The sequence below is a fragment of the Charadrius vociferus genome, unplaced genomic scaffold (genome assembly GCF_000708025.1).
Source record: "Charadrius vociferus isolate BGI_N301 unplaced genomic scaffold, ASM70802v2 scaffold610, whole genome shotgun sequence".
In the NCBI taxonomy this organism is placed as follows: domain Eukaryota; kingdom Metazoa; phylum Chordata; class Aves; order Charadriiformes; family Charadriidae; genus Charadrius; species Charadrius vociferus.
Window position 1 is genome coordinate 169279 of NW_009646437.1, and position 21869 is coordinate 191147.

General features: G+C 44.4%; 1 protein-coding gene across 1 annotated transcript in view; it reads left to right on the top strand.

Annotated features, from left to right (window-relative positions):
• Nucleotides 1-14580, top strand: part of LOC104283718 (heat shock transcription factor, X-linked-like) — a 15626-nt gene extending 1046 nt beyond the window's left edge. Inside the window, exons 2-3 of the mRNA XM_009881936.1 lie at nucleotides 14326-14456; nucleotides 14488-14580. Of these exons, the coding sequence (XP_009880238.1) occupies nucleotides 14326-14456; nucleotides 14488-14580 (224 nt within the window). The remainder of the gene's footprint in view (nucleotides 1-14325; nucleotides 14457-14487) is intronic.
• Nucleotides 14581-21869: the final 7289 nt, after the last annotated feature.

The following is a 21869-nucleotide window of genomic DNA, read 5'->3' on the forward strand; positions in this document are numbered from 1 at the left end:
GGAGCCATTTTCCCCCCCCGGCCGGAGCCCGCGGTGCGCCCCCGGGCCAGCCCCGCTCCGAGCGCCGGCAAAGCCCGCGGGGGCCCGGGGCGGAGGGACAGCCGCCTCCCAGCCCCCCCGCGCCTGCTCGCCTTCGTATTTCTCCGCTGGGTACCGCCGTCAAGGCAAAGGGTGGTGCCTGCACCCCTAGGAATGCGGAGCTAAAGGCCACCCGTGTCCCCGTGTGCCCAGCTCGAAGGCGCAGACTAGCCCAGCCATTTCACATGGCATCCCTTTTTCCCCCCCGGCATGGCAGTTCGGTCGCTCTCAGCACGTTTGGTCACCCACACCAGTCCAAAGCCCTCCCTGCTGGGTTGAGTGGCTTTGGGTGAGCGCATCCCATGGAGGGGAGATGACCCCCACATCCCCAGACATCAAACACAAGGGTTGTAAGCACGTCCGCCCGCTGTGGCATTGCCCCAGGTCAAGGTTGGGCTGTAGCTAACACGTCCAGGACAAGGTCCGTCCTTTCTGACCCAGGTTAGGCCACAGACAGCACTTTCTCAGCTCCTGCGGCCCCCAGACACGGGTCCTGCTTGGCAGAGGGAGGAGGCTCTTGGCTGCAATACAGTGTGATTTCTGTATCAAGATAACTCATTGGAAATAGTTGTCTGTATGTCAGCACTTCAGGAGAGCAGGCGCTGCGATTCGCTCTCAAAGTAGTAGTCAAGGTCAAACCCAGATGGCAGTTTTGGCGTTGGTCTGGACTGGCCAAGGGAAAAAAAAAAAAAAAAAAAGAACAAAAACCCCAACCCATCAGTTTGTCTGCTGGGATTTCACAGCTAGGAATTTTCCCTAGAGAGGGAAACCGATGTCACAGCGGATCAGCTTTTTGTAATTAAAGCATAACCTCTAGAGCGTAAACTGGGACAGAGAGGTCTCTGAATCTGCAGAAGGTGTGGATTCCCAATCCCACAGGCAGGCAGAGACACCCAAAATGAGCTTATGTTTGTTTTTCCAGTAAGAGAAATGCTATTTTGAATTCAGTGCAGGAAAAGAGATTTTTAGACTCGTTCCACTCCAATCCGTTTCCTCAGTGTCTGTGCTCAGTCGGGAACTGATCTTTCATGAAATAGAGTAAGTGATCAATCTTTCTCAGAAAAGTGACCCCACCGAGTATAATGGCGCTATTCATGGGCATAAGCTTCCCCCTGTCTGCAAATATCTGCAGATTCTGGTTATTTGTTAGCTCCCATTCCCTCATCTCTGCATACACGCACCAAAAAGTAGGAACTTTTGAAAGAAATGCTAAGTCCAGGAACACACGCAGATAAACAGGTATCTTCGTTTTTCAAAACCACTGCACTGTGCTGTGCTAATAATATCTGCATGTACTTGCAAGCACTACTGCATAACCATGCATGTTTTGACTGTTCTTTGGGGTTGTTTAAGAGTATTTACACCAGTGTAACCACAACGGGTGCTTAAAGCCCTTTCTTAAAGTGAAGAATTCAAGCACCATCAGATATTCATCCTGTCACAACAGGACAAAGGAGCAGCGAATTCACTACAGCACATTTACTGATACAAAACTCCCTAAGGGAGACCTAGCCTTAAAACATCACAACATTTTTGTCATGTCACATTTTTGTCACAGAAATATGTGATGACCAGAGCTAGAGCTGTTCTGTGGTCATTATACACAAAGACAAACTTTTATTTATGAAGGAAGCAGCTAATAAGAGTGGAAAGAGATAAAAAAAAGTCTAGGGATAAATCCCTTTTCAGAATGGGTAGGTACAGGAGGGAAATAATTGTTTCCAGATTGGAGCCAGGCAGCAGTCCACATAGTACAGTGAAGAAAGAGCAGACAGCTTTCAGCACACTTGTTTCCAATCAAGTGGAAACCGAGTGTCTGAGGTTAGCCTAAATGGAAAGCACAAACTGAAACAGGTTGCTAGTCCAATCCAGGGACAAGGATGGAGGCGCGAAGGGAGAACAGTTTCTTTCATAGACAGATGAAAGCCTCCAGGCACCAGCGCTGTTGTAGGTGCTTCACGCTGCCAAGAAGCCCTCTCTGTGGCTTCAGCACCATTGCGTTAAGTGCTGTACAAAGAGAAAAAAAAGATGGTCCCGCTCTGAATCAGTGTACATTCTTCAAGTAACAGTCTCATATTGGGTCTTAGAAGACCTTGCTTCTGCTTAAGCCATGTTCTTCATTTGAATTTATACTTCCTGCTTCCAAAGAAAATCATTGCAGTGCCTGAGGATGGTGAAGGAGGCTGCGTTAGGGCAAACAGTTGATCTGGCCAACTTTTGTGTGGGCAACTAGTCCTCATTCAAGGGCCATTAAAATGAAGAGGATCTTCCACTTAGGAAGAGCATATATCCACTGTATTTGGTCCTGAAACACAGCGAGGACAGACGCTTAGGACAGATACTCACAGAAGGGCATGGAGCTGTCCTAGTTGTGTAACATGTCTCACTGCCACACTGGCTATAAGCATTTGGGGAAAGAAATATCACAGCTGTCAAAGTTAATGGCCTTCCAGCACCTCTGTGCAGTTGAAGGGAGACATGTTAATTATCATGTCTTACTTAAAAATAGTTGTTCCAAATGTGCTCACAGTGCCCAGTGAGCAGTGTGTGTGGCTCAGCTGGGCTACGGCTGCTGAGCCCCTGGGCTGGGGGCTGCCGAGCGCTGCGGGGTGGTGGCTGTTTGCAGGGTCAGCAGGACTGGCCCTGCCGTGTGTGAATGCGTGGAGGGAAGAGGAGGTTTGGCTGCCAGTGGGAACGGTGGTTCTTGCAGCAGGAGAGCCTGCTGCCCACTGGAGCCGGATGAGAGGCCTGTTTGGGCGGGAGGGGAGATCAGCTGTGCAGGAAGCGAATGCCGGATAGGAAAGGCGGACAGCACAGCCAAGGCTGTTTTACTCCTTTCAGCCTCTGCTGTGACCCCAGCTAACGTTTTGCTTTGTTGTTAAAGCCTGCTCCCAGGCACAGCCCTCCAGGGCTGGGGGAGCCCTGGCAGACCAGTATGGTGCTGGTGACCCTCTCAAGCACAGGCAGACCTGTCCTTTGCTACTTTATACACCCTTTTCCTCTGGAGTCAAGGTCCTGGTCCACATCTCAAGGCTTGCTACGCTGAGCCCTGGGATAGTACCCAAAAGGTTGCCAAAGCAACAGTGACCCTGGCCTCTGGCACAATGTCACACCATTGTGAGGGCCTGAGGCTTGGCAATAGGCTCCCCAAGACTGAGATGTGTTGCAAGTCTCAGCACTTTCCACTCTAAGTGCATGGTATATTCCTTCCCCTGGCCTGCTTTCCTTAGGGAAAATCCAGAGAGACGTATATTGATTTGAAGAACCCCTTCCCCAATTCAAACCTCAGTAACAAGCCAAAAAAAACCCCAGAACACCTTACCAAAATGAGGTCCTGTACTGCAGAAATACCTCCTTCTTTCTACAGGGGAGAACAGTTGCATGATAGATATTCATCATCCTATTCACTTAAATCCTTGTAGGCACTCAATTAATATGGCGTGGACTGCACTATAAAGCTAGAACAGGACAGAATGGACCACAGTCTACTTATTATCAATCCAATTATAAAAACAAAACAGAAAAATATTATAACAATTTAATCATAAAACAACTACAATCCTAAAGTACCCTCCTCCTTCCATTCTTCCTTTATTACAAGATTCATTTTCTAAATTATTAGTCTCTCTCATGTTTTGGACTGGTTGGACAAGACAGCTTTCATTGTGTTTCAAAGATGAGTTGTCCAAACTGTCACTGTTCATCCAGTTCAGCATCAGAAGGACCGTCAGCATCCTTGCAGAGGAAGGCAGTATTTGATGGCATTTCCTCACCAGTGAATTGAATCTTATAATCACGTAAAATACAGAAATAAATGGATTAATAGAGAGTAATTCTAAAGTCAGCATACTTATTTTCTATTTATGCCAGTGTGACAGAGAATAAATCTGGCTAATATCTTACATGAAAAAGAACCACAGAAGACTCAAGAGGAAACACAACACTGAATTATGTGCTGAGACTTGCCTACATTCAGGCAGGTGACTGTCACAGGCATGGCACAATTCTGGGCTGGCAGGAGAAACGGAGTCCTGAGAAAAGGGTTCTGGATGGCTCTGGATGTTTCTCTTGCACCAGCGCTTTTGCATTGCTTCAGTGGTAAAACATGTCAGAAATACACTGTTTTCCCCAGCGCTCAGTGACCTCTGAGCTGGGTTATCTGGTCATTTGCTCCCCTCCCACTATCCCACAGGAACACATACAATGGCAAAATTAAGCACTGAGTGGTTAATATTTTTTTTGTGCCAGCTGCTGTTCAGGCAGCAAGAACACAGGGCTCTGCAGAGACACCTGTAGCAAGTCAATGTAATTTAGGGCAGTCTGTGTACTGCACCCACGTCTGCCTGAGCTCATACGTCCACCTAGAGCACAAAGGAACCAGTTTTGTTCTCCGGGAGCCTCCTCCACACATTCCTGCCTGCACCTCGCCCCATGCTGCACCAAGTCATATGGCTCAGCGCAGCCAGGAAAGCCAGCCAAAGATCTCAGCGGTCTGTTCCTGGCTCTGCCCCTGCTGCTCTGTGGGGTGTTAGCAACGTGGCTTATTGCCTCTCTGCCGTGTTTCGCCCGCCTGTGAAACAGGCACTACGTACTAAGACGTCCTGTGTCTCCCAGGGTATTTGTGGCTGTGACCTGCCTCAATTTTCATATACGCTTGGGGCCCTTGGAGGAAGGGATGCATACATCCTATACATCCATGCACAGCACACATACGCAGAGCATTAGCGCAGGGCTAAGAACATCAGTTTGGCTCACAGGCTCCAGGTTTTGCAGCAGGATTTTGGAGAACGGTTACAGAGCTCAAAAGATTAAAATGTATGTATGGAAAATATTATCCATAGCAAAGTATTCTGTCAAAGAATTATATACACACATGATAGGCAAGAAAGTTTAGGAACCCTGAACAAGTACAAGATGTTACACTTTCTCCTGATGGAATGCATGTATGCCAGTGGTACCTTTATTTTCCCCTCAGCTAGTAAACTCCCCAGGATGAAGATGTGAAGGTCTGATGCGAATGCCCAATCATTTTATGTCTGGATATGCCCAGCAGTTTCAGTGTCACCCTTCCTGGTTTTTCCTGGTGCTAGAGAAGAGCCCAGCTCTGCAGTTGGTGTGTGCCACAGCTGTGGTCCCCTGCGCTGCAGCAGGGCTTTACATTAGCACATCGGTCCTCGGTTGCTACTTGCTGATATAAGAATATAAACACATGTGCGTGGTTGGGGAGTAATCCATGATTCAGCATCAATGTTTCCTTTCTTATTTTTGCACAAACCAAACTAGAGGCACTAGGAGCACATGAAGTATGTATTGTTGAGTTTTACTGACGTTCAGTAAAAATAAAATCATAAAAATAAATCCTTCCCCATTGGACCCTGAGGCTACTAAAAGTTGTACCTACGTCTGTGGTTGAGGTGATAAAACAATTAGAATTCAAACACTGCTTCATTGTCTGAAGAGGTTTTTCCTATTCATGGGTCACAGTTATTCTGCTAGACTGTGACCACATAACCATAATTGGGCAGCTTTGCATTTGTTTGAGATAGCTACGATCACAGCAGGAAGAAGACAAGCTATTTTTTAAATGTGCAGTGTGTCACATAGACTGTTCTGGGTTTGGTAGTATGCGATGGGGATATTCAGCCTGCAGGGCTATGAGATTCCACTGCACCTTTTACGGATGAGATGAACGTGGAATCACAAGAAATGCTGTCCAAGTTTCCACTCTGCAATGAGTGATCTCTGTGTTTTGAAAAACTGGAAGAGAGAGGGCACTGAAGAGGACACGATAACTAATTTTCAAGCCCATACTGGGTTGTGGGCACTTAATTTAAAATAAAGCATGTTGGCTCTCTCTAAGAATCTATTTTTGCCTGTGGTATAATAATATATTTCAAGGATTTACCATAATATTTCTATGATGGACAGATATTTACTTTTATCTGTTCCTATGTCTGTGAAAGGAAAAAAACTGAGCTTTAAATGAGTGCAGCACAGTTTAATAAACTGGCAGATCTAGGTTGATTCTTCATAATTTTGAATAGCTAAAGCAATAGAGCTATGAAAATATTCCTAAATGATGTTGCCAGACAACAGTGTATTATCTGTGTTGTTTTCTGTATGTAGCACTGTTCATTGCCACGCAACAAATTGCAAAGGTCATCAGACCCTGACCCTGAAAAGCAGCTGTACTAGAGCGGCCGCTGGAAAACACCAGTCCCTGCACATAAAATTGTTTCAAGCAAAAACATCTTTTCCAGACAGATTGAGGTCCACACACTGGATCATACTTTTCTTCTGAACAACTACAGGGAAGCAAAGCCCTTGTGGAAAGAACAGCATACACGTCCAACGAGGAAAATGTTCAGCCCTATCACAAGTTTCTATACATACATACATGCATGCCCAGGCATAATAAGGGTGCATTTTAATAGTACCAACAGCAGCTTCTCCATACCCAACTAGCACTAGTCAGAGCCTTTGTCTCCCTGCTGCCCCCTGCCCTTGCTCTGCAGACATCCACTCCTGGAGCTGTGAACCACTCTGTGAACTGACTCCCCAGTTCTGGATTTGAGCAGCGAATTCAGTAAGGCAGCATAGCTTTCCTTTCTGGGCTCCCACCTCTTCTGGCTGGTATGCCCAGGACAAGGTTCCCTCTTGTGCTGCCCTTTCTTCTCCTCCAAGTGTTTCCAGGTTGCTCCTGAACCAGCAATTAGTTATCTCTGACAGGGTACATGTCTAGAAATATTTTTAAGACACCACTGCAGACTACAGAATCTCAGATCCTTGATATTTCCCACTCTACTACCATGTGCTCTCTAACCCTGACCAAGTTCCTACAGTTTTCACCTCTGTGTAACTAAATTGAAGCATTTAACCCCACATTTAGGTGCCTGAGTAAGAAGGCAGATTTAAAGAGCTGGGATGGTCCCTCACCTCTCTGTGAAGTTTGCCACTCTTCACAACTCTCTGTGCTCCAAGGAAGGGGCTCCCCATTCTTCTTTTCCTTTGGTAAAGGTGAAAGACGTTTCATGCTCTGACAGGTACTAACAGTGCAGAGCTGCTTGAAATTAGATCTCTAAAAAGCCATTACAGCTGGGGAAGATGAAGATATGACCCAGAGAGGAGACATTAACCATCCATTTCCAAGCTTGCTGAGTAAGAGCTGATGAGCTAGACTGCAGCTCTAATGGGTTCCTAAATGTTACGTATTTCCTCCCTGCTTCCTGCTGGACGGGAACAGATACCACAAAGTTCCAGCTGGCTGCTCTCTTCTTCCCAGGGGAATTCACCTAATTGCCTAAGTAACTTAATGAGATGCAAAATTGAAGGCAGAAGAGGAGAGGTGTGGGGCCTGCAGATCCTCAGCAGAACCCCTGTGTTTACTTCCCACTCGTTCTTCAATCCTTTCCCATCCTTTGCTCTCCTCCATTCTGGATACACCTATACAGACCTGTAGCTCTTGTTGTCTGAACCAGAATTCTCCCATGACCCCCAACAGCAGCATTCAGGACTGGGTTATGGAGGACTTCAGGCTGGCCTGAGGCAGGCAGAGCTGGCAGAAGATGGTGCCGCAGATGGGCATGGCAAAGAGGTTCAGCTGCTCCTTGGTGGGGAGCTCCCAAGCCTCCCTCCAGCTGGGCCTTCATGCACCCACGCTCCTGCCACTCTGCCCAGAGATCTGTTTGAGAAGAGCAGGACTTGTCTGGCGAGGGGGACAAAGAGACACCTGCCTGAGCAAAAAGAGCACGGAGGAGGGAGAACCAGGAGAGCTGGTGAGGCCCTGCTGGCCCCAATGCCAGGTGGGCTCCTTTGCCCTCAGAAACTGTGGCTTCTAGAGGCTGGCAGAGATGTGGCCCCTTCACCCCTGGTGAACACAGCCTGCACCCCCAGCTGAAGGCACTGGAAAAGCTGGCAGCCATTGTGGACTTCTCTCCACCAAGAACAGACTGAAACTGTTTTTCTTCAGGGCTGTTTTACGAGGAGCAGGAAGAGGGCACCCGGACAGAGCACTACAGATTAACATCACAAGTGTGTCTCCTTGTGACTAAATGTTTGAGGTTTCCCAGTTGCCTTACATTCTCTCCCGCTGGCTGAGGACAGCCTTGTCCTGAATAGGAGAAGGGGAACGGTGCAAGAGCTCAGCCGTCTGACATCTTCCTGCCTTCTGGCTCAGAGAGAGGGAGATTAATAAAAGTTACCAGAAAAATGCCTTGGAATGACCCTTTCCGATAGGAGACACAGTATCCTGGAAACACCCATAATTTGTTAGCACAGATACTCACTTCGTTCCTTAGCTACACATCCACATTTCTTTAACTCTCCTCAGGTCATTTTTGGACTGGATTGCAAGTGTGTTTTACGTAACAAAAAACAAAACCAAACCAAAACACCAAACCCAAAACCCAACCACTTTGTTTCCTTCTGTTTGACATTTCTGACATTTCCTAAAAGGAACAAAATGTTGAAACAATGAAATATTTTTCTTTTTTACAGCCCTATCTGTCGTTAAGAGACAGTTTGCTTAACAAGTCCTCTTCCCTGTGAAGGTGATGGATGGGGCTGAACAAGACTTACAGGATCCAGTAAGGTGCCATTTGCGTCATCAGCAACAGCAGTTATCAGGGAATCACCTGCTATTTTTATTGTTTCAAAAAGAGATGTGAAGGAAGAATGGAGCAGACCAAGATTTATTACAGTTGGTAGAACAAGCTTTAAAGTTAGAGAAATGGAAATTTGGATTCTTTGCAGGAACAGACCCTCTGTGAGGCTGTCAGGTTAGGCAGGGCACTGTTTTTGCAGGGAACATCACATGAGTATACTTGAAACCTCCAAGAAAGACTGTTGGAGGCTGCCTTAGCAATCAAGAAAGCGGTGCATCAGTGGTGAACCAAAAAATGGAGTTCATCAGAGCTGCCCTGCTCAGCAAGCTAGGCCCAGTTCTCCCCTGGATATCATCCCATTATAGTGCTGGAGAGATACTGGAAGGGACTTCAGAATAACAGGTGAAAGTCTAGTCTTCCACAAATCAGCTTCCATTTTGCCACAGCAGGGTTTCCTTTGCACACTTGAGACCACTAGAAACTAGGAGATGAACTCTGACAACTAGCAAAATGTCAGCCATCAGATGTACTGTCTAAACAGTGATCTCACCTGCAGAGATTTTTAAGTGGCATCTTATGCTTCCCAACCCCTGACTCAAAAGCCCTGAAGTACCTGCACCGTCACATTCCCATCCTCCTTCCTTTCCCAGGGAGATTGATCTAGATGGGAAGTGGCACGTATACACAGGTCTTGTGAACTCTTAGGAATACTTCTGAAAGTTGAGATAAGGAGAACGAGAGCGCCAAAACAGCCGTGCTACTGGAAGCGGTAAGTGCCTTAGGAAGCCTCCCCAAAGTTCTTGAGACCCATGCCAGGGACTCTTTCACTGCTCAGCCTCACTGAAACTCCTACATTGTCAGTGGTTTTATTTTCCCTCCATGCCATTTTCTCACCTCCTCTCCATCAAGCTGATGGCCAATTCTGCTCAAGGGGAAACCTGCAGTAGTTCTGAGGAAGCCAAAAGACTGAATCACTCAGGAGCGCAATCAGGCCATGAGGATTTAGTAATGAATCTGACAGGGACAGAGAGAATTGGGGGTTGAGGCTGTTCTAAAATAAATGATTTAATGTGACCAAACACTTGATAAATTCTTCCCTCCTACTTCCTTTCTGAATGCAGTTATTTGTCCCAGTAGTTAGATTCACACTCTTCCGTGTCCAAATGAATTTATTTCACATGATGATTAATCAGCAGCTGGAAGCAGGTGATGTCATGGACTCTGATATTAGATTGTCATCAAATATTACATTTCTCATACTTTTTTTTTTTTTTAAACTAAACAACTGCAGTGATGGCTTCCCTGGCTGGTGGCCAGATGAGTCTCTGCATAGAAATGTAACAATCCTTGCCTCTGTTTCCCATATTCCCCAGCTTGCTTGCTCTCTGATGGGAAAATTAACTTCCATGGCAAGAGCCTAAGTAGCACCTACAGTTGCAGTGTATCCAAGAAAAACATACTGCAAGGACCAGGGGAGTCCTTATAACGCTGGCAAAGCAGAGGTTTGTCCCTTTTCCCTCAGAGGAAAAGCAGTGCTGCGGCAGCTTCAGTGTCCCAAGGTGAGCAGGCAAAGAGATTTTTGTTTCAGACAAAAGATGGATGGAAGGAGGTTAGAGTCCCTCGAACGCAAGCTATCAATACGAGCAAGCATTACAATTGCATTTACATGGAAACAAAATGTGTCTCAGCTTTTGGTGACTTTGGAAAAAGAAGGATGACGATCTTTGCGGGAACAGTGCAGGACACTTTACAGCTGATGAAATTTGCCTGGCAGTTGTTAACAGACGATATCTCCTAGGTTTACCAGAAATTGGTAATGAAGTCAATATTGCACTTCATTTTCTGTTAAAAACCTGATTAATAACTATCACCTTTGTCAAAACTATATTCTCCTATTTTTATTGCTTAAATGATTCTCAGAGTTTTTTTTCTCAAGTTTGGGGTGAATCAGAGGCATTTGCCTGGTACAGTAAGTTGTAAAAGGGGGAGGTGGGGCCTTGCATTCTCTAAAATCTATGGGTTTTGTCAAGTTCTATCTCTGACAATGTATGAGTTTAAAAAGCCCACATCTGGTCTAACCTGTTCTTAATGATAAATGCTGCCTTTGAGAAGACAGTCTTGATGGGTTGGTCTTGGAATAACTCCAGTGGTTTATTTTCCATTTTAATTTTCAAACATTTCAAAGTGAATATAACACTGTGAGCATAAATGTTGATGCGTTTTGGTTGATTTTGTTTAGTTGAGACATTAGCTGGGTTGCAAGCAAACAGAATCAGAACGGCTATTACAGCACTCAATTTTCCAAATCCTTACAGAAGGACGAGATTACAGTCAAATATTTTCTGTTAATGTATTTAAGCATTTACAATTATGGAAGCTTTTTCATAAGTAAATGCAAAATTATTGCAGCAATTCTGAGTATCAGTGAGGTTTGAAAGCCTTTAATTAATTTTGGTTACATTTGAAACACTCATAATGATTTGAGAATAATAAACCAGATCAGTCGCTGGGAAGACTCCCATAAAGTGGATTACATCACACCTGAAATAAGTTTTGGCTTTTTCTCTGGCATTTAGATGATCCATGAAAAATCCCCAAAAGGCTAACAACTGTAGCAGGAAACACAAATTAAAGTTTGCACATGTTACCCAGTTACGGCCAAACAAAAATACCTACTGATTCAAATGGGCTATGAACTGTACACCTAAATTAGAAATTCAGCAGTCTCTGGGACAGGAACTGATCAAGTTCTGTCTTTCAGAATTCAGTTCAAAATCCCTTCAAGCACTGTCTCCAAGGAAGTACTTTTTTCCACATTTCCTACTTTCACTTGTACTATTCACAAATTTAAAGCAAGGATTTACATACAAGGTACTAAATAGTCTACTGAATTCAAATCAGTTTGCTGCATCAGAAGAAGTGTGTCCAGGAGGTCAAAGGAGGTGATTCTGCCCCGCTACTCCACTCTCGTGAGACCCCACCTGGAGTACTGCATCCAGCACTGAAGTCCCCAACATAAGGAGGACATGGACCTGTTGGAGTGCGTCCAGAGGAGGGCCACAAAGATGATCCCAGGGCTGGTGCACCTCTCCTATGAGGAGAGGCTGAGAGAGTTGGGGTTGTTCAGCCTGGAGAAGAGAAGGCTCCAGGGAGATCTTACTGTGGCATTCCAGTACCTAAAGGGGGCCTACAGGAGAGCTGGGGAAGGACTTTTTACTAGGGCATGCAGTGACAGGACAAGGGGGAATGGCTTTAAACTGGAAGGGGGCAGGGTTAGATTAAACATTAGGAAGAAATTTTTCACTTTGAGAGTAGTAAGGCACTGGAACAGGTTGCCCAGATAAGCTGTTGAGGCCCCATCCCTGGAGGTGTTTAAGGCCAGGCTGGATGTGGCCTTGGGCAACCTGGTCTAGTGGGAGGTGTCCCTGTCTATGGCAGGGGGGTTGGAACTCGATGATCTTCAAGTTCCCTTCCAACTTAAACCATTCTATGATTCTATGATTCTACTGGGTAGATATATTTTTTCCATCCGCATTTAAGCTAACCATACCAGACAGCCTTTCTTTTTAACAAGCTGATATGATGTAAACAGGATGAATGAATAGGTAACTCTCTGCGGCTACAAGTGGAAGAGCTCCAAGCATTTGGCAGTGGTGAGGCTGGTCCCCTCCACAGGACAAGTCAGAAAACAGAGGGCAACAGCAGCAACAGTGTGATGCCCAAGGCAACGCGGGGAAGCAGTAGCAGAGAGAGCAATAAGGGCTCTCTTGCCTGCCAGCCCGTGCAAGAACCATCCTTGGGTCTTGGGACTGCACTGACAGCCTCAGCTCTGTATTTAGAGAGAGCGATGGTGCTACCTAGCTAATAATAGCTAAAGCTTTTTTCCTCATTCCTGTTTTCATATGGTCACGTTTGCATGAACTTTAGTAAAGCAACACACTAGGTGTGTTAGTTGTACTGGTTCCTGCGAGTAGCTGTTCTTTCAACACAGTTACTGTATTAGTTCTTGAAGTAGTTGTTGCAAGCTTGTCTGCGGCTGTCCCTGCTCTGCTCGGCCCAGCAACAGTTTCTCAGCCTGCATGGACAGCCCTTGTTTTCCATCCTACCCTTTCCCTGCAGGTGAATAGCAAAGTCCAGCTGATTTGCTCTGTGCGTCTGTCTGGGCCAGGCCTTCAGTGGTGCTCAGGCAGCTCAAGGAGACCCTTCTCTCTCTGCCCAAACTCACAGCTTTTATGAGATCTGCCTGTATTGTTCCAGTGCTTCTTGGGCTCACGCTTATTGTTCTCATGTTTATTGTCCTCACGCTTCTGCCAGTGTTTCATAAAACTCCCAGGGCCGGATCCAAATGCTGAAAGGAAGAGAATCACTGACTCCTACAGGCTCTCAATCAAATCTTTCCTTTACTGAAAAACATGCAGTCCTGCAGAGAAGGTTGAATTTAAAAGCTTGGTGGAGCATCATTGGTTTTGCTGATTTGGTTTCTGAAGGGTAAATACCAAATAAAAGCATAGGAAGCCATCCCAAGAAAGGGCTGAGATGCATAGTTCCTGTTTATTTCATTTGCAATACGTACTTAGGTAGCTTTTTACTTACAGTCTATCCTATGGAGCTGCCCTGCCACTGAGACACTGCTGAAAGCCGAGAGCATCACCTCGATACATGGGCAGCCCACTACAGCAGCAGTGCTACTGAAACCACAGAATGTGGCTTACTCTACGGAAGAACTGGGGAGACATTGGAAACAGATTTCTATTTTCTTTTAGCAGCACTGCTGAGCTGGGGAATTCACAGGTAAATAAAGGGGACAAGAAGTGAGCTAGCCAGGATGCCACATGGAGAAGTGGAAGCCATGCCTAGAGGAGGAGCAGCTCCACAAGCACAGCAGTTGAGCAATGGCTGCAGCCCCAGCCCAGCTGATCAAAACTTTTTGCCCAGGTGGGGAAGCAGGAGCTTCACCATAAGAACAAAGAGGTGAAGATATTTCTGCATGGGTGAAAGGTGCCCAACTGAAAAACCTCAGGTTTGGGGCGTTGCTACTGCTAAGACTGCAACCTTCCCTCTTCCTCCTGGAGGACCAACTCCCAAAGGCAACGGGATGCAGTACTGGCTTTTCAGGACTTACAAAATGCAAATATAGTTTTATTTACTTTACGACCTTTGGCTCAAAACTGCAGCTCTATAAATGAAAAGCAACCACTGCTATTTAGCAACTTCTTCTGCCCCTGCTTCATTTTGCCAGGAGACGGAGGCCATGCTGTGATGTGTCTGTGACACACCACGGGTGTTGTGGTGATATTTGAGAACTTTCGGTTGTGCTCCCCAGACACCTGGCACCATTGCCCTTCATCTTGCATCTTGTCTAGCAGGACAAAGCCTGGCTGGTCAGGCAAAGGGCTACAGCTGGAAATTTTAGTCAAACTGAGAAAAAAAAAAATCGAAAATGGAGCCTTCTTCAACAGAAACATCTTGGGTTTCCATTCCAGATGAGACAGTTGAGTCGGCATTCTCAACTTCTCCTTCCACTTCAGTATGTGATAGAACAGCCGCTGGTGATGGTCCCTTTGTGCCTCTACTAGAAGAAAAGGATGATCAAGTTTTGCCTGATGAACCCTGGTCCATGAACATAGGTGCTAATTTTTTGGAGGAGAGCTCTGGCAAAGCTTTTCATCCTACTTCTTTCTGAAGAAACTCTGGAAAATTGTTGGAAGTAATTGGTTTCAGTCAATTTGGTGGGGTGATGCTGGAAACATAGTGCTTGCTGAAAGGTTCTTCAAAAAGATGGGAAGTGAGAAGACCTCTGCAAATTTTTGAAACTGAGTCCATGAAAATGTTCATTCATCAGCTTAATCTTCATGGATTCAGAAAAAATGAAGGGTTCTCCAGTATCTGCCTTACCTGATGAACTTCAAGGAGTAGCAGCAGCAGGTTCTGCTCTTGGCAAAGTAGGTCCCTCTGCACATGAAATAACTCTCAGGATATTCTGGTGGGATCGATTTATGTTCATATGCAGCAAGCCTTGGTAGTGAATTTTTGTCTTGATTTTGTCTCTCTGGTTGTTCCCAGCAATTCTTGATGTAGTATTTCTGAGGAGCAGAAATGCTGAAAAAATAGGTTTTAGTTATTTCCGGTTACTTTGAGCCCAGGAAACGGAAAAATAGTCTCATCTTATTGTGCTTTTTTTTTTGTACTTGCTCCATATCTTGCTGTACCAAAAATTTAAATTTTCTTGTGGCATCTGCTGAATGCAGACAAGATACATGTCAGCATCATATTATTACCTACATATTCATTCCACATTGAAGTGGCTGAAAACCACTGATATTTGGCTTTCTACATCCATTTTTATGCTTTGGAAAATTCTACACTTCTCCCAAATGACAAAAACACAAGAAGAGTTATGACTTAATAGAACTATATTGTAATATTTTATTCAGCCGCACTTCAGGTTTAAAATGCCCCTAAGAGGCCTTTTTAATATCCATCTTTCTCCTTTTTGAATCAAACTCTTAGTTATCATAGCTTTGTTTTTCTCAGTCTGAAAATGATGGCAACTAACTCTTCTCCTTTGCATTTTTTATTTACTCTTCTATTATAACCCCTATTTCAAGTGAGATTACCCCCACCTGCTATGACCCTGTAAGCAAAGTGCTGGTGTAAAAACTACAGCAGCAGCTGCACTCTCACTGGACCCAGATTTGAAGAAAGTCTGCCTGAGAAAAAGCCCAGACATTCAGCCTGTGGTAGGAGCTGCTTCCGCGGAGGAGAATGATCCCTTTGCATCAGCTCCACAGGAGGACACCCAGATATCTGCACCCAGCACCTCCACACCTACCGTGCCACGTGCTGAAGCAACAACACAGATCATAAGGGCCTGTACATCCCTATCACCACAACTCTGCAGCCACACCATGGTTGGTGTCCAGGATGCAGCTTCTGCTGCATCTGATACCTCACCACACCCCATTCTGCCTCCTGTACCAAACAGTCCTTTTACACCAGGGCTGGTGCTTCCTGCCTTTCCATTTCAGCATCCATATTCAGCAGCTATGCAGGCTCCCTGGGCTAGCCTGCTTCCCTTCTGTGAGCCGTGGCTTTCAATATCCATGCTGGCATCAGACGCTGCTGTTGCTATGCCAAGGCCACCACGCTGCCAAGCTCCAGCATACCCTCATTGCTCTGCTTGCACCTGCTGTCCAAATAGTGCAGCTGCAGGCAATGGGGTTGGACCCCAACACTAGAGACAGCACAGATGCTACGTACCACGTAAGTACAGTGTCCTAGAGCCAGAAATAGATTACTATAGAAATAAATAGCAATAAAGCATTTGTGTTCTCAATAATAAATCTTTTCCAGTTGTCTTGTCCTGTCTCTACAGTCTCACGGTTACTGTCTCTACACCCCAGGGGGCTGCCTGCAGGGACCTGAACTGGTTTGCTCCAGCCCAGGGAAGCCAAAGGCCCCAGGAACTAGTGGTGCACTCAGCAAAACCCAGCAAAAGGGCAGCGCGTGGCTAATCCAGTAACTGCACTAGCATCACTGGGGAGCTGGACTAGATGATCTCTAGAGGTCCCTTCCAACTCTGAAAATTCCGTGATTCTGTGATCAAGGGCCACTCACACAAACCAAATCATTCATAGGTCTTGATGAGTCAATGCCCCTTCCCTCAGGTCAGACTAGGGGAGAGGGACTGCAGGGAACAGATTTGGGGTTCTCCTGGACCTTCCTACATTACATCTGGGCATAATGACAGCATTGCAGCTGGCAAGTTGCACAGCTGTCCAACAGAAGTCACACATTGACCTTTCTGTCTCCATCATGAGTGGATATGCTTTTACGGCACGCTGGAAATGACATAGTAGAGCCCAGTGCTCAGTGATCCCTGAATGCTTAACACTGGCATCGATCCGTGACCCTGGGATTTGCAGGAACAAGTACTGTCAGCAAGCAATTCCCTCCCTCCCTCCCTCTCTCTCTCCCTCCCTTCCTTTCTTCCTTCCCTCCCTCTCTCTCTCCCTTCCTCTTTCCTCTCTCCCTCCCTCCTTCCCTTCCTCCTCTTTCTCTCTCTCCTTTTGAAGAACAACTCATATTATTGCTTATTGCCATGTAACATTGCTGACCATCAGGAAACCTTTGGAAACCAAGGAAAACAGAGACCCTGTGACAAAACTCAAATGAATAAGCCTGATGCAAGATGCATCAGGCCTCCAATGGTTTCAAAGACACTCAGCATTTGGCAGCATGAGCACCACAGTGAGCTCAGCATCTGGCAGGATGGATCCTGAGTTAGGATGAGAAGGACAGGCAGAAGCACAGAAAAACATTATAAGAAGATGAATAAAGATGCATTACTTTCTGGGATGAGATAGGGAATGCAACCATTTAGGTATTTGTTTAGAGCTCCATCTTGCAATATGATCCCTATTCAGAAGTCTGATGTGTTTTATCAGGACTTCTGGCACAAATTGGACTGCAGACCACCAAAAAAGTCTTGATTTTGAAAGAGGCAGAATTAAAGGTTTTTGAATTGTCCATTCTTTGTCCCACCTGCTCTTCTTTCTCCTTGGGTGGGGACTGGTCAGCCTTTGAAGTGTTTAGAGTTAATTTTACAATTTGCGGGCACCAATGGAGGCGTTTGCGTTCATTGCTGTGTGCATTCAAGTAGCTACTCTTTATGATTCAGTTTTTCTTCCATGAGTCAACTTATGCTTGTTTCAGACTTCACAAGAAATATTTTACAGCAAAAGGCCTCCCAACACTATAATCTAAAATTTAGATCAAAATAGTTGGTGCATCCCTTCAGCATAAGTTTTATTTCATATTTCTTTATAATAAAGAAAGGAGAAGTCCTTCTAGAGAAGTCCCCAGGAGGTTGGTATCATTTGTATGTTTTTTCCACTCTCTTGTAGATGTCAATAGAAAATTATAGCCTATTTATAGGAGTCCATTGGATAGTTAAAAAAAAAAAAAAAAACAAACCCAAAGAACAATAAGAGATGCTGACAACTGGCTTCTTTCAGCACATGCTTAGAGTGATTAACCGTCCATCAACTTTGCAGTATAGTTAAATTACGTTAATGTTGTTAACATCGAAAGCAACTATTTCAGCATGTCAGAAATGTATTGGCTTTACGACAAGATCAAAGCACAAGATAAACCAGATCACAACATTAAGCAAGGTTCCTCCCTCTGAGTAAATCTGGTGGATGTAGAACAGCTTTTAGAAGATGCTTCTGTGAGAAACGGGAGGTGTGGTTCAGATCGTCTCAGATAGAGAAGATATTCAGATGTGGGTTTACACAGCCTATGTGAGTGCTTGCATTTGCAGAACAGGTGGCCATAACCATCCACAACTTTATAATGTTAGCCTGTTTTTTAACTTTTTTTTTCACTACAAGTATTTTAAGAGGGAAAGATTTCATTTTGGGTGGAACGAAGTATGTTCCACAACTCAGAGCAACATTTTACAGTTTTTCTTGTGAACGCAAATAAAACCCAAATATCTTTACTATGGATCAGTTCAAACTGATTTCAGCCCAACTCTGATTTATTTGGCTCAGCCACCAAACTGAAAATTTATTCAAATGACCTTAAGAGTCAGAACCTCATTGACATTAGGGAAAAACACATGTATATAATAAACAGGAGTCTCTCTGTCCAAGAGTTTACTCTCTAAGGAAAGTCAGGCCTCAGAAAGGCTCCTATCTCTGCGTTGTATGAACATTAAGGAAGTTTGTGCAGGAACTGGGAAGACAGCCTGGACTACCAGTATCCTAAATCAGTGCCCAAGCCGCAAGCTCTTTTCTCCTTGCTGCTTAAATCTCCCACTTCCTTTCCACAGCAAAGCTACTCTGGTTCTAGCGGTTAACTAACGGCTCTCCTCACTATCAGAAGAGCTAGCTTCCTTATTCCCTTACTGTGCGCAAGGTACCAGAGACCATTAGATACACGAGCTCAGCACTGAGATTAGAATCAGAAGCTCTATGTTCAGATACAACCTCTACAGTGGGAACAAGTTCATTTTTTCAAGGTCTAGGAAAACTCATCTGCCATCACCTCCTGAGTGCATCTGCTGGGGGACTGACTGTTTTAACTACAGATTGGGATCTGAAGACTAGATTTGATTCAGCATTCACAAGGAATCTTCCCTGAATAGGCAGAGTAGGCTTTGAGCTTATAAAAAGAGTCACACTGCCCGACCGAGACAAGAAATTACTTTAAGAGCTGAAATGATTTAACTGGCTTTTAAGATAGCTGCACTGGGTGGAAGAATTAAATGAATCTGATGTTGTTATGGAACCTCCTGTGTAAATTTTGAAATAAACAGGAGTGTGAAAAGCTCTGAGAAAGACACAGAAGACAGAAATGCAGTTTAGGGAGGAAAGCAGAGGTGGGTGAGAAATGATCTAAGTGTTGGCATTGTGTGCAGTACAGTGGGCATTGCTCATCTTCATTAACAACATAGCACTTTGCTACGCCCGCCCTGGAGCAGGTGCCTCAAGGCACTTCTCATTTAGGGTAATTATCATCTTTTCCATGCAGATGGGAAAAATAAGGGAGGGAGAGGTAGAGATCAATGTTTTCAAAACTGGCCAGTGATTTTTGGTGTCTCTATTTCTGCACGTCTAAAAGGAGACAGTCTGGTTTCCTTCATGAAAGCCATGACTTTTATGAACCTCATGACTTTCACGAAGTGTGGAATATTGTCTGCTCAGCATGTATAAAAATGAGGCCCAAAGTGTCTCAAATTCAGCATTTGAAATGAGTACATGGGAAATGTTGGTCTCTCATATACTACTCTTGCTCATACAGAAAGTCACCACCATTACTGTTTCTTTTTCTAAATTACAGTGAAGGCATCTTTCTTCTTTTCAAATAATACATCTGATTATGACATTACTTATCACAGTTTTTGTATTCACATTTGAATACAAGCTGTAAATTGTCCACAAATAACATGGATGTATCTGTGGAGTTGCATTTGCTTTTTTCTGACAATCGTATGAGTAAACCCATCTGACTTGATAGGGGAGATGAGGAAACTGCATCTTCCCTACATGTTAGGAAGAACTGTTAATTTTTCTTTTGGATATGGGTATTGCAGCTCTTCTGACAGCACTACACCCACCCTCTGTGTTGCCGAGTTTTATGCTGCCTTCTGTGACAGCACAGATGCTGGAATTTAACTGCTTGGTGACTGTCAAGCAATGTGTCCACAGAGTGGTAGTATCCTTTTACCAAGGATTTCAAGCATGGAAAAGCTCCTGACTGAACCAAGCAGAAACCAAGCAGACTGCTTGCCCCAGGTCTAGATTTTCACAGGGCTGCTTTGCAGGCGACCAATGTCAGTGAATTCAGACTGCATCACTGAGCGCTGATCCAAATTCTGGTGCAACACCCTTTGTTCAGGTGCTCACACTGGCTCTGTCACAGTGCATTGTCTTTTCTGCTATTTTTCCTCCTCCTTATATCAGGACCACGCTGTTTATATTTGTGCAAATGCCCAGTTCCTCATGTCGATTTACGAAAAAGAAAATACACCTCCACACATAACACACACATTTTGGAAAACCTGCAGCTTGTATTCAAATGAATGTCTGTGATTTTTATTGATTTGCAAGGTCCTCTCTTCTGTAATTCTTTATTGGGTAATGACTTTCTGCCAGGCTAACGTCACTTTGACAATGTCAGATCTATGTGCTATTCTCTTTCACTTCTCTCTCTTTGATTATTGTATATTGTTATTCGGGTTGTTAAATAGCAGCTGTACTAGCTGTACAACCCAGTTCTGGCTGAAATGATCTCCAGGCTCTACCTGGGCTTTGGGAAACAAACACAGACAGACTCAAATGGATAGACCGTATCCACCACCAACAGTCAACTCTGGCCCGTCTGTGACAGTTGCAGTATGACTGTGTTTCATGAAGACTGTTTTTGACCGAGGATGAGTGTCACCCATAATGCCTGCAAAGTTTTGCTGCTCTGGAAACACATATTACTGTTACATGAAAACATCTGTGAGATGTATGGGAACACCAAGGTGATTTGGGTGAAATACAGCAATGGAATGGAAAAAGGAGAGTTTAACTGCACTTACGAAAAATTACAGGTGAGGAGTATGACTCATTAGCAAAGTGCAAGACCTTGCACAATTTAAAAATAATTAAATTCTGAACAACTTGTTGAAGGAATTGATGCTTGTCAGATGGGGAAGAGAGGAGGGAAGTTATAAAGAAGAAGATGAGGAGGTACTAGTTACTGTTATTTCCTTAATCTGAGATCTATGCTTGAACCTCCCTGATACATAAATCTTTTGGGGTTTTTTTCAACTTACTTACAGTTTCATTGTACAAGAGGAAAAATGAAGCCTCAAGGTTTTGAAGAGCTACAGTGGTTTACCTGTAGATTTTCCTTAAAACGGCTTTGTTTGATCAGTAGAAAATCCCTGTATGAACCCTGTTATTTCATTTATCTTAAAATGTAACAAACATTCCAGTTATTGCATAACTGAAAATCAAACTGGCTTGAACCAGTTTAACTAAGTTGGTTCAAAACCTAATTTAAGGCTTGATTAAATAGTGTTAATACAAAGTTAACTAAACTAAATGCCAGCAAAGGCTATTTTAGGAATGGCTGCTCCTGCTGGATGGGAAGGGGGTTAAAACAAACTTATTTAATTTACTTTAAAAGTTAGTACGATAAACTATTCTAAGTGCTTCTGTGCAGAGAAGCTTGCAGAAATATGACAATGGATTCTTTGGAAAGCTGCTGCTAAAGATGAGTATGTAAGTGAAGTTCAGAAACAGAAAGCAATTAGGCCTTGCTTTCTTTTTTAAAAACAAAGATCAAAATAGGACACTTTTCCCCTTACCCCTTAGGGGAGTGAAAAATATATTTTTGCCTACATTCACTCAGTTTTCTTGCTATTGCTGAGACAGTTGCAGCTCCAACAATGGGAACACTGGTCATGATTGTGCCAGCAGAGACAAGCTGGGCTGAATCCGACTACCTGAACAATCTGGAATCCAGAAAACAACATGGCTTTGAAAGAATTGCGCTGGTAGTGTCTGGAGTTTTGCAACACAAGACATTTCACAGATAAATTATCCACAGAGGGCTATAGGAGGACCTAATGTATTTCGCAGGAATCTGATTACAATAAAATCCCCTCAAAGGATTATCACGCAGTGT